Source organism: Colletotrichum destructivum, chromosome 3 (assembly GCF_034447905.1).
Source record: "Colletotrichum destructivum chromosome 3, complete sequence".
NCBI classification, from domain to species: Eukaryota; Fungi; Ascomycota; class Sordariomycetes; order Glomerellales; family Glomerellaceae; genus Colletotrichum; species Colletotrichum destructivum.
This window is the reverse complement of record NC_085898.1, coordinates 5,096,030-5,108,552: the sequence shown is the minus strand read 5'-3', so window position 1 is coordinate 5,108,552 and position 12,523 is coordinate 5,096,030. Positions and strand designations below refer to the sequence as shown.

The window sequence follows — 12,523 nt, the reverse complement described above, 5'->3', positions numbered from 1 at the left end:
GAGCGTTGAGACGACCGGCCCAGCACGACCGCATGTGTCGGATCCGGCCCGGCCGAAATAGCGAGACGGGAATCGCGACACAGCAATGGACTTTTTCACGCATGAGAGGAGAAGTTTAGATGATACAGGAGCAGCAGCACGTGGAAGGGGAAGGATAACGCTGCTCAGGTGAGGCTCTCACGACCAGAGCAAGTACAACGTTTGCCCGTTGGCAATATGTCTTCAGGCGGCCGCTGGGGTTACCACTGGCCGCCGATTGGATGGCAAAGCTAGCGGTTTGATGGCTGAATCTTGTCAAAGTCTGTGGAGTAGACAATGCCCAGATACTGCAGGCCGTAAACGTCACTTTACGAGACCTAGGCGGCCGTCTCAATGCATAACAGCACCACGAACGTGACGCGCACGTCGTCGGGAAAGGTGAGGCGATTAATGGAATGAGGGGAACCCATGTCTCGATTTCGGGTGTGGTCGTCGTCCATGGGCGCCGTCGCCACATAGGAGAACATGTGCATGGGAAGTTAATAATATAAAGAAGGCGAACACAGACCGAACTTAAATAGAAAGCTGCCATTCAGAACCTCAGAGGCCGTTGGTGGCATGAAACAAGCCAAAATGTCAAACGCTCCCCTTGACCTTGTTCCGAAACATTGGGCCAATGGGATTGACGGCTGAGATGAGGGGATGGAGGTCGTGGTCGAGTAAGACTGGCCGTCGCAAGCCATGAGATGAGATGAGATGAGACGAGAAGAGAGAGAGGAGGGCGAGGGGGGGTCAGATGCGATGCATGAGAGCATCAGAGGCTCAGCATGAACAAGCAGCGGAAAGTTGTCAAGCGGAAATGAAGACGGAATGACATACGAATGCCCGGGGACAGATGTGTGTGATTTTGTTTTCCCCCCTCACAGCCTCGTCCCCCTCTTCTCGTCTCACAGTCATACCTCTCTCTCTCTTTCTCTTTTTAGTCAGTTGGTCATTCCATCAATTCCACTCACTGCCATGAATAGATGGTGCACCTCGCCCGAGATGTCCGTGATGCGCAGAGAGGAGGGTCAGTGAGCTCTAGCCTCTACCTGTCTCTAGCATTAAGCCTCTAGCTCAAGGGGATGACCCCTGAAAACTGGGTATGGAGCTAGATTTTAGTACCGCGCCCGATCCAGGTGTGCATCGTGGCATGGTACGGTACCTACCTGTAAACTACCTACTTGCCTACATTAGGTAAGGACAGCAAGTGCCCTGCAGCAGCAAGGTAGCACAGCCCGATGTGGGCTAAGATAGGTAGATGGGCTGCTGTTCTGTCTATTTCTTTTCTGGTTGCACCCAACTGTACCCGTACCTGTACCTGCACCACTACTGTTCGCTGTTGCCCTGCGCAAAACGTCAGAATGCACGCCCAGGGTGGGGTCACGTGTGACGCACGTGATGACACACACCCCCCACCTTTACTCCTTGGGCAGCGATTACCGGGTCCGTCGACTGTACCTTGGGACCCGGTATCGACATGCAGAGCAAGATAAATATGGCACAATGTTAACTACCGATCTAACAGACACATATAGAAAGGAATGCAATGAAAGACGCGTTTCAGAATTTCACATAGAATCAGGGGGAGTGAGTGATGGGTCACCAACAGAAGCAGGTACGGCCTGGTCTCAACGTCATCTGCTCTTGCCTCGTTCCCCCGGTACTTCGGTACTCCAAGCTCACAAAACGGGTGGCCGGGACCGGATAAACCACGGTTCATCCCCTTCCTGGCCTAGCGCGTCGTCGGTTCCCACAGTTCCCTCCCTGGTCCACACACCACACCCATCGTGGGTCCTTCCAAGCTGGCAATTTTCCTTTCAAACCTTTGATTTTTTCGACGAGACAGCTCACCCTCCTCACCCACCCACCCTCGCACGACGAACCGCATACGCTCGCGAACCGACCTTTCGGTATCCCGATCAATCCATCGTTTAGCAAGCCTGACATCAGCTACCTGTATCACGCATCACTTCCACGTGTATCATCATCAATCCCAATCAAAGTCGCCCGCGACAAACCCTCGGCCAATCCCAGAATCCCTTTCGTGCCTTGTCCACGAGAGACCGATCAGCGAAAGCCCCGAACTAAAAAAAAAAAAAACCTGTTAACCCACCACACCTGCGCGTTGCTTGCACACACACCCCCAACCAAACCCTTGCTCAACGCCAAACATCTACTTTGCGCATCATCAGCCATGCCTTCGAATCTACCATCGAGTTTCGCCTCGGCCGCCGCCGGTCAGAACGCCAGTCGTGACGCGAGAGGCGGTCGCCACGAAGGACGTGGAGTAGGCAGCGGAGAATGGTCAGTAGCCCTCCTGTCTTCACCCCACGGCTTATGCCCGTTTTTGCCATGTGTCTGTCGTGTCCTCGTCGCCTTTTTAAGATGAAGCCCTGGTTGCCGGTGTACACACACACTTCACACCCTCTCTCTCTCTCTCAAATATCTGCACTGTTTGCTGCGGCAGAGGCAGGCCTCTCCCACTTCACGGCTTCTTGCCACACAGCCGCATCACCGCCAACCATCTCGTCACCTAGCGCGGCCAACGAACTTCAGTCAAACATGTCGCTAACACCACCAAACAGGGCTCGACGTGACGGCAGAGCTAACGGCACCCTGACCTTCCGACGATCCTCGACGACGCCCGGCCACCCGTCTCAGTCCGCAGCCTCGTCCGAAAACGCCTACCCCGCGAATCCCCTCGAATCCGGTGTAGCCCCCCAGACGCCGGGCGCCGCGACGTACGACTACCCAGCCCCTTCACAGTACCAGAAGGATTCGATCCTGGGTGTGTTCAAGATCGGCGCGGCGGAAACAGACGCCACCAACGTGTTTGAATCGGGATGGACTCCGGGTCAGGCAAATGGGGCCGCTGCGCGGGGCTGGGGCAAGAGCAACAATAACCACAACTCTCAAGACCCTGCCGCCTGTTGGAACTCCCGGGGCGATGGTCATCCGGTCAGCGTCAACGGCCTGTCTGAAGAGGAGAAGGAGGTGCGTTGGCTAGATGGACCCAACTACCAGGCAGCCGGGACTAATACATGGCAGGCGTTCTCATCCGATGTCAACTCTCCTCTGAAGCCGCCCCTTCAGAAACAGGAGGGGAATCAAGGTCCCGGTCCGAATGGACGGAAGGCTTCTCTGTCGCACGGTAGCGCCGCCGCGTACGGATTGGCTTCGCCGTCGTCTGCCTCTAGACCTGGAACTCGACGCCGAGAGACGACGGATTCCAATCCTTTTGGCAGCGGTCCGCTTGCGTCCCCGAGCGCCACGCGGTTTTCTCGCGGCGACGAGGCCTTTTTGTTCGGTCGCAAGAACAATGACGTCAAGGAGCAGGACCCCGGCGAGGACGACGGAGCCGGACAGTCGCAGAACCAGGGGCAGACCAAGCCACCTTATGGGAACCTGACGCGTAGTAACACGACGGGCAATCCTAGCATGGGTGCCAACATCAGCTCACTCTGGGGAGCCTCCTCTCAACCCTCTGCTGGCGTCGGCGGTAGCGGTGGCGGCAGCGGTGGTGGCGGTGGTGGTAGTGGTAGTGGCATGGGCAGTTTTGGCCAGTTTGCTCTGCCGACTCCTACCTCGACAATCGGCACAGGTAGTCGTGGTGGAAGTCGCTTCGCCAACCTCATGACTAAGGACGGTACCGACAGCCCCGCCGGCAAGACGAACGAGGCTTCGACGCCCGACGCGACTCGATCCTGGCGTTCCCGCCCGCGAACCGACACCGACCCCTTCGGAGGCGACGATAACTTGTCTGGCAGCGCCGCACTCGGAGGAGCTCAAGACACCAGCCCTCCCCCGATGCCCAACCCTAGCAATATTGGCATGTTCGAGACGCCTGTCAAGGGCTCGACTGGCGACTTTGGCATGTCCGGCCTCAACTTAGGACGCCAAGCCGAGAACGAGCAAGGCCCCACGAGCCCGTCCGAGACGAATCCGTACCGCAGCCCTCCGGCCGAGCGTGGTGATTCCCACGATGAAGCCGGTAATGAAAAATCCCACGGTGCGGCCGTTGGTGGTGAGCAGAATCCCGCGTTCAACGCCATGTCGTCTCGTGGCTTCCCCACCCATGCTTTTGACGGCAGCGATCGCAGCCAGACCAGCAGCGTTGGCCCTAGAGGTTACGCTTCTGGTTGGCCCGTCCCTCTGTCCACAGGCACACCCGACCGCGAGCGCGCCGGCTTTGGTGGTGTCTTTGGCAACTCTCTGTTCAGTCCCATGGGCACCGAGCTACAGTCGCCTGGCTTGTCGAGCATTGGCGCCGGCGTCTTCGGTCCAGCCAGTGCTGGTGGCCTCGGCGGAGCCGGCACCATAGGCCGCAGCAAGCTGGGCTCCCTCTTCCCTCCCGCCATGCAGGCTCAGATGCAGGGGAATGAGCAGGAGAGCATGAGCGATTCCCTACCCGACCTTCGCCAAGGCAACCCTCTCGGCGCCATAGGACGAGGCAACTTCGCCACTGTTCCGCGAGACACGGGTAGCCCGCTGCGCAGTGGCAGAGGCGGAGTGTTCGAGGAGATGTTCCCCTCTGACCCAGCCCGCTCGCACAGCGTCTTTGGCGGATCCGACCCCTCTCACCCCGGCCCCGCTGGTGTCGGTCACCCCCAGGCGTTTACCCCTGTAGCCTCGACCGGCGCCGAGTTTGGCTCGACTCCCGTTCGTCAAATGGTTATGCCGGACCGCATGCGCTGGGTTTACCTTGATCCCCAGGGTCACGTCCAGGGCCCCTTTAGCGGTCTGGAGATGAACGACTGGTACAAGGCCAACTTCTTCACGCCTGACCTCCGCGTCAAAAAGGTCGAGGACTCGGACTTCGAGCCCCTGGGTCAACTCATCCGGAGAATCGGCAACTCGCGCGAGCCCTTCCTTGTCCCTCAGATCGGCATCGCTCACGGCCCTCCGTCCCAGGCCGGGCCCTTCTCCCCGAGCGGCAATACTGGCGTCATCCCCCCCCTGAGCGGAGTGTTCCCCAGCTTCGGCAGAACCTTGACCGCTGAGGAGCAGAACAACTTGGAGCGCAGGAAGCAGGAGGAACAGCAGGCGATGGCCCAACAGCGGGATTTTATGATGAGGCAGCAAGCCATCACTAGACTGCAAAGTCAAGGCCCAGGTGGTGTCCCAGGTTCCCTGCACCACCAGCACAGCGCTCACAGCCTGCAGAGCCAACCTAGCTTCGGCAGCATCTCGTCGCCCATTGGTGCTCACCCTCAGCAGCAGCCCCCCATCGGAGGTAGCGTTGGCCTCACGTCGGGCTTCTTCGACTCGGCCGCCCAGCAGGCCTCATCGTCGACCCAGCCCCCTGTCGGTTCCGGACTCGAGCATTTTCGTGAAGAGGACCTCGCCACGCTGAACCCGAGCGAGCGCCAGATGCTTGCCAGCGTCCAGGCCCCGACCAGCATCGCTGCCATTCTCGGCCAGCAGCCTGTCGGCGCACCCGCCAACGACAACGGCAACCTTCGCAACAATCTCCCGGGCACCGAGCAGCTGGACAAGGACGAGGAGGGCTTTCGTGAACGCCTCAAGGAGTTTGAGGATATTCGTGCCGAGCGCGACTCGGAGCAGATCCAGGGCTCGGGTGCCAGGGCAGTAGCTCAAGAGGATGTCAACCAAGAGGCGTCGGATGCCGGCCCGGCCGCAGGCGCCAAGGAGCACCACAAGTCATCGGCTCCTGGCATCAAAGAAATCATGGAGGAAGAGCAGCAGCTGTCCCTGACTCAAAGGGTCCAGCAGGCACAGGCTGCTGCCGAGGCCGCCAAGAACGCTGCCGCCGGGCTTCCCATGCCATTCCCTCCCCCGCTTCCCACGGCCGGCACCCCTCTCCCAGCACCCACCGCGCAGCGTGTCCGCTCCAACCTGCCCGAGCAGTACAACCGATCGCAGACGGGAACCCCCGACACGGGATCGGCCACGGAGCCTCCCCCTCTGGCCCCGTGGGCCAAGGAGGCAGCTAGTCGCAAGGGCCCCAGCCTCAAGGAGATCCAGGAGGCAGAAGCCCGTAAGGCGGCCAAGGCGGAGGAGCTCGCCGCCGAGCGCCGTCGTGTAGTTCTGGAGCAGGAAGCCGCGGCGCTCCGAGAACGCGAGAAGACGATTGTCTCGGCGACCGGCCTTCCCACGACGAGCACCTGGGGCAACGGTTCGCCCGTCGCAGCCGCCAGCCCCTGGACCAAGCCGGCCGCTGCCAAACCTACGCCTGGCGCCAGCACCCCTGGAAAGCAGAAGACTCTCGCCGACATCCAGCGTGAGGAAGAGAACAGGAAGGCTAAGGCCGCGAAGGAGGTTGCGATTCAGACGGGACTGGCCACCGCGGCCGCCGGTAAGCGATATGCCGACCTCGCCAACAAGCCCAACAACGCGCCCGGCCTCGCGCAAGCCACCGCGACCGCTCCCCCTCCCGGCAGTGGCTGGGCCATGGTCGGAGCCGGCGGCAAGGTCAAGGTGCCCACGGGACCTGCCGCGCAGACGCGATCTGTCAGCACGACCGGTACCAAGGCTACTCCTGTTGTGACGAAGGCGGCTGTCAAGCCCGCCCCCGCCGTGGCGCCCACGGTGGTCGCAAAGAGCGATGTTGCCATGGACGAGTTCAACAAGTGGCTCCACCGCGAGCTGTCCCGTGGACTCACTGGTGTCGACAGTAAGTCATTGAAAACATATTTTCTACTTTTTTTTTTTTTTTTTTTTTTTTTTTTTTTTTTTTGCTGGCAAAGAGGACTCGATTGCTAACCTACACGACAGTCGACACGTTCGCTGCGACGCTCCAGATCCTCCCGCTCGACAACACCATCATTGCCGACGCCGTGTACGCCAACTCCAAGACGATGCACGGCCTTCACTTTGCCGAGGAGTTCATCCGACGCAAGAAGTTGGCCGAGAAGGGCGTGATCGAGAAGCAAGGGGCTGTTAGCGACAGCAAGTCTGGCAGCTGGAACGAGGTGGCCAAGAAGGGCGGCCACAAGGAGCAGCCTCCGGCGGGAGACGCGGGTATCCAAGGCGCCGGCTTCAAGGTCGTGCCCACCCGCAAGAAGGCGGGCAAGAAGGGCAACTAGAGAGAGATGATGACGGAGCATGGGTAGGGGTGGGATTCGATGGCCGAGACTACCTGATGTTGCGATTGCCAGCGGAACGACGATTGTGATCATATTGGGACAGCGAGGTTATCTCTGTATGGATGTATGACTATCATTCGGCTATAGCGTCATGATTGCGCTGTGGCGGTAAGCGATAGGTAGCATATGCCAGAAGCAGTGGTTTACAGATTCAGCATGGTTTGTGTGTTGATGTGTTGATGTGTCGATGTGTCGATGTGAGAGTGAGATGTATGAGTTTGTGTTGTCATGAGGATGAGAATGATTGTGAGAATGATGATCGTGTGAATGATGGTTCGAGTGAGCGAGAGTGAGTGAGTGAGTGAAGTAGGTAGGTTATCGGTGAGTTCAGTGAGTTGCTTACATAAGGCAGTTGGTGAAAAATTGCCCCGCCCCCACCATGGAAATTTCGATTTCACAATTCCACAGGGCAACAAAGTCGCCAACACACGTCAGACGCCCTGAATCCTCCAGTTTCGAGTCACGATCGGGTCCAAAAGAAGCCGGAAATCACCAGTCCGAACTAGCACAAATTTACCAGAATATTGTTCAGGTTTCTCTGAACCGATTGGAACCCGCTACTTCGGCATTGGTCACTGTTCTCGGAGCAAATACCCCGCGACGCGCAAATACGCGGGGCAGAAACGCAATTGTCGCGGACTCACGACCCATCATTTGTACATATAAAGAATCATATTTATACATTTCAAACGCGAGCACCTGCGCCAAACTTGCCAGGAATGGAAGACACGCAGACGAGCGGCTCCTCCCAGAGCGGTGCCTCTCTCCTCTCACAAGTCACGGATGGCGCATACATCGACGTCCTGACGTCCCCGGCCGCCAAGAGCCTCATCACCAACTTCACCCGCAACCTCGAAGCGCAGGCTTCCGAGGAGGACAGCAGCCTCGCATCGGCATCGCAAGAGTCACTCACAGAAGATGAGATCGCCGTTGGTCTCGCTGCTCTCAACGCTTTCCTCCAGGCGAACGTGACGGGACCGGTGCTTGAACGGGCCGCAAAGGTCGAGGAGCTCTTCATTGAGGCGTCCACAGCAAAGACGTTCTCCTCGGAGACATCTGACACCCTCAAGACGCTGCGAAAAAACAGCTTCAAGGCCCTCGACGTCGACGGCGTCTCACCGTACCCTTACATTCCCCACATCGAGCTCTTCGCCCTCGCCCGCTACGCCTTTACCGAGCGTTCGCCTGCCAGCGACGCAGTAGTCAGGCTCTCGTCGTCTCGCCTCAGCCTGCCGTGGACCCGCCTGCGCATCAATGTTTGGCACTTCAAGCTGCTCAGTCAGCCCTCGCTCGGCCCGGGCTCCAACTTTGCCAAATCGTCGCAGTGGATCGACGTGCCGACCCTGGCGGAGCAGATCAACCTTGGCATGGAAACCGTCAGGAAGCAGGTCCTCGACGACGACGTGTGGTCGACAAGCGAAGATGCCTGGACGCGCGAAGAGAAGTTGCAGCTGCTGCTCGAGACGGCCAACACGCACATCATGCTGGGCCGTGACGACAAGGCGCGCGAGGCCTTGAAGGAGGCGACCGAGCTGAGCAAGTTCGCGTATGCCCTCTCGGGCGCGCTCGGAAAGCGGACAAAGTTTCAGGAGAAGAGCACCAGCCAGCTTGTCGTCCTCGCCAAGAGCGACTCGCCGGCAGACGCGCCGGCAGCGAGCGCGGAGGACAGCGACACAAAGACCAAGCCCGAGGCCGTGGCGCTCAACGACGATACTCTGCTCGAGGAGATTCACTTCTCCAAGGAGGCCAGCGGCAAGCATGGTGAGCTAGCGGCCTCGCCCTCTGGCCTCCCGCCGGCGTTGGCGGACATCTCTCCCGACGAGCAGCCCCAGCTGTCGCCGCTCGACCAGATCATCCTCCTAACCGAGGCGACGCTCAAGGACACTTTCTCTCCCGTCGACACCCTCACGTCCGAGGAGGTCCTGCCGTACGCCGTGCGCGTCGTCTCGGACAAGGCGACCAACTGGCAGATCTACACCCAGGCCCTGCTCGTTCGCTCCCGCATCGAGATCCACCGCAGCAGGACCGTCGAGCGAGGCGTGCTGCAGATGCAGGCTGTCGTCGACCAGGTCGTCGTCGACACCTCCGAGGCCCCGCGGCCCAGAGCCGAAGACGTTGCCAACGACGACGAGCCTGAGGTCCCGGCCATCGCCGTCACTGCCCCCGGTGAGACAGCGGCCCCCGTCGACACCGAGAAGCCGACGTCCTTCTTCCCTGCCGCCAAGGATACCGACACTGCACCGGCGCACGTGCGCCTGCAGTACATCCACGCGCTGTCTTCGCCGCCCAAGTGGCACCTCGAGTCCGAGCTTGCCTACTCTTGGGCCGGCGTCGGCTCCCTCGTCTCGGCCCTCGAGATCTTCAAGCGCCTGCGCCTCTGGGCTGAGGTCGCCCTTTGCCTCGCCAGCAGCGCCTCTGCCGACGACGACTCGGGCCGCGGTAACGGCGGCGAAGAAAAAGCCAAGGCCCTCGTCCGCTGGCGCCTGTTCCACCGCACGGGGCAGCCCGTCGTCGAGAACGCCGACCCTGACGCCGAGGACCTCGGCCGCGACGTTACGTACCTCAACCCGGCCGACTTCACCGGACCCGAGCGCAGCCCGCCGCCGCCCAACGCGCCGCGGCTGTTCTGCATCCTCGGCGACCTGGAGGAGGACCCGGCGCACTGGGAGCGAGCGTGGGAGATCTCCAAGCACCGGTTTGCTCGCGCGCAGAAGTCTCTGGGCGAGTGGTACCTCGCACGCAAGGAGTGGACCAAGGCGCAGGACGCGTACCGGCTGGCGACCAAGTGCAACCGGCTTAGCCCCGAGATGTGGGGGAGGCTGGGCGACATCAGTCTGCGGCTGGGACACTTCGCGGACGCGGCGGAGGCGTACAGCCGCGCCATCGGCGCCGCGGGCGACGTCGTCGGCGGCGAGGACGCCAGGACGTGGAGCAACCTCGGCAGCTCGCTCTGGAGCATGTACCTCGAGGCCGTTGAGGAGGCGAAGAAGCAGATCATCGAGGAGAAGAAGGCGGGCGGCGTGGACGCCGACGAGGTTCAAGATGACGACAACGACGACGAGGAAAACGACGAGGAGCCTAGCCAGGGGGAGAAGATCAAGCCCCACGATCCGGCCACGCTCCTCTCGCAGTCCCTGGCGGCCTACAAGCGCGGGGCCTCCATCGCGCAGGATAACTGGCGCATCTGGGACAACGTGCTCACGCTCGCGTCGCGCATGCGGCCCCCGGCCATCGTCGACATGGTGCAGGCCCTGCGCGCCATCATCCGGATTCGCAACACCGAGGACGCGCTCGACGACGACGTGCTCCGCGCGCTGCTGCAGGAGGGCGTGCTGGCCAAGGAGAAGGAGGAGACGGACGAGAGCAAGGCGGGGGGAGTGTACACGCCGCCGCGCGGGACGGTGGAGAAGGCCGTCGTGGGGCTGCTGGAGGAGGGCGTCGCGCCGCTGATCACGACGCGCTCGGAACTGTGGGAGCTGATCGTGCGGGAGCGCGTGTGGCGGAGGGACTACGCCGGCGCCGTGGACGCGGCGGAGAAGGCGTGGAGGGCGGCGATGGGGGCGGGTGCCGGCGGTGGGCTGACGGCGTCGGCGGCCGGGTCGGGAGGCGCGGACCAGAGCCGGAACTGGCTCGTCGACGCGGGCGCGTGGAGGGCGGTCGTGGCGAGGACGGACGAGCTGGTGAGCGTGCTGGAGAACTTTGGGGGCGAGGTCGAGAGCGTGGGCGCCAAGTGGAGGGGGAAGGCGAGGAACGCGGTGAGGAGCGTGATGAGTCGCGGGCGGGAGGCGTGGGAGGGGACGGAGGAGTGGAGGCAACTGGAGGGGATCATGGAGGGGTTGAAGCTGTAGATGGAAGGGCGGTCCGTGGATACGGCATGTTTGGTACTGAAAGACGGTGACTGGATATTGTCTTCTCCCCAACCCCACCACCACCTTGCCCCTATATCGAGTGTTGCTATTCTTCGTTGATACCGGTACTGAGTCAAAGTGAGACCCTGGGTATCGTCCTGGCAAAAAACATCGTTGGGGGTTGTCCATGGTGTCGCTGAGCACCTCGTCGAGGTCCGAAGGACTGCAGGTAACAATGGGGGGGGGGGGGGGGGGGGGGGGTTTACGATGGTACGCACACTAATCAAGGACGACGAATAAAGGCTCTATTCGCGATGGGGAACCATAAAACATTTTCTCGTGCGTAGAGACTCGTGACCTGGGCCGGTTGTTCTGGGCAACGGGCAGCGTGGATAAGAGAGTCAAAGAAGAAACAACGCAGCTGAACAATGGGATTGTCTCCGGGCGACCGGCCTTGTTGAGCGTGTTGTTCAAACGTCCATTCGCCGAGAGACCTTTGCCCGGTCATTGTTCTTGTCTCCCCAATCGAGCACTTTGAATCTCTTGTCCTCGTCGGGCTTGTATTCCTTTTGTCCGTGGCCGAGCCGTGAGAGTAAGCGCATCTTGAACAAGGCGGTGTAAGAGAACAGCCGCGTTGTGCGTCTCCTTGTCTCCGTGCCTTTGTCGCTGGCCGTGTTGAGAATGGGGTTGAAGAGGCGAGCATCCCACCACTACGACACTAGTTATTGGGGATATGGTCTGGGACGATAATAAGAGCTTCTGGTTTATTCAGAATTCAGACTCAAACCAACACTTGCCGCAGACGGAAGTGAAAATACACAAAAGAAACAGAAAGACCAGCAAACACCCCGCAGACACTCACACCTCTTCTACTCTGGCAGTATGTTCGCCTGTGGGTCTGAACAATATTTTACGTCGAATGAGAACCGCGAGCTTGCCATGCTCACAGAGGAAGAAATGGCGAACATGATACTTCTCGCTGCCGCTGCGGAGTCACACACGCTCGACGGAGAAGCCGTTCCCTGCACATTGCAACACGTTCCGTCACGGGCAATCAGTCGGTCATCGTGCACATCACCACCGAGGCGAAGGCCCGTGTCTGCCACACCAGGTCTTTCCGCTGCAGAAGACCCGAGTTGTGTATGCGAAGGCGTGATCGAACGGGCGTCAGGAACGGAGGTTTCGTGGGATGAGACGCATCAACACGAGTCTCCGACGTTGTTTTTCTTGGACGATTCTATCTGCCTACCAGCGGAGGAGACGACGGACGGCGCGTGGTCCAGCCCATGCGGATTGTCCGACCTGATGCTTTGCGTGGAAGATGCCATCTAGCGCGGAGTTTGTCCGTCCATTGATTGATACGTTTAAGAACAAAGCTGAACATTTGAAACGGTATACAATCAATCCTGACAATAAATAGATACTACTTGGCAATGAATAGAAAAAGCGTTACGACAGGAGTGGCTGAACTTGACAGGACGCCAGCCCAAGATTCATCGACCGGACACGCGGAGCGGATAAGTGGATCTCCGGCTCCGGACTCGGCCG

The 12,523-nt window shown here is 60.1% G+C and overlaps 2 protein-coding genes across 2 annotated transcripts; both read left to right on the top strand.

Moving 5' to 3' along the window:
• Positions 1-1,615: 1,615 nt before the first annotated feature.
• Positions 1,616-7,255, top strand: CDEST_05661 (Putative GYF domain-containing protein; the record flags this gene model as incomplete). The annotated part of the gene is made up of 5 exons (XM_062921820.1): positions 1,616-1,636; positions 1,868-2,325; positions 2,607-3,015; positions 3,070-6,655; positions 6,757-7,255. The coding sequence occupies 5 exons, from the start codon at positions 1,616-1,618 to the stop codon at positions 7,065-7,067; spliced, it is 4,785 nt and encodes a 1,594-aa protein (XP_062777871.1). The 3' UTR covers positions 7,068-7,255.
• A 290-nt stretch (positions 7,256-7,545) lies between these two features.
• Positions 7,546-11,200, top strand: CDEST_05660 (Putative tetratricopeptide repeat protein TTC27/Emw1). The gene has a single exon (XM_062921819.1). The coding sequence runs from the start codon at positions 7,847-7,849 to the stop codon at positions 10,973-10,975; it is 3,129 nt and encodes a 1,042-aa protein (XP_062777870.1). The 5' UTR covers positions 7,546-7,846; the 3' UTR covers positions 10,976-11,200.
• The last annotated feature ends 1,323 nt before the right edge of the window (positions 11,201-12,523 follow it).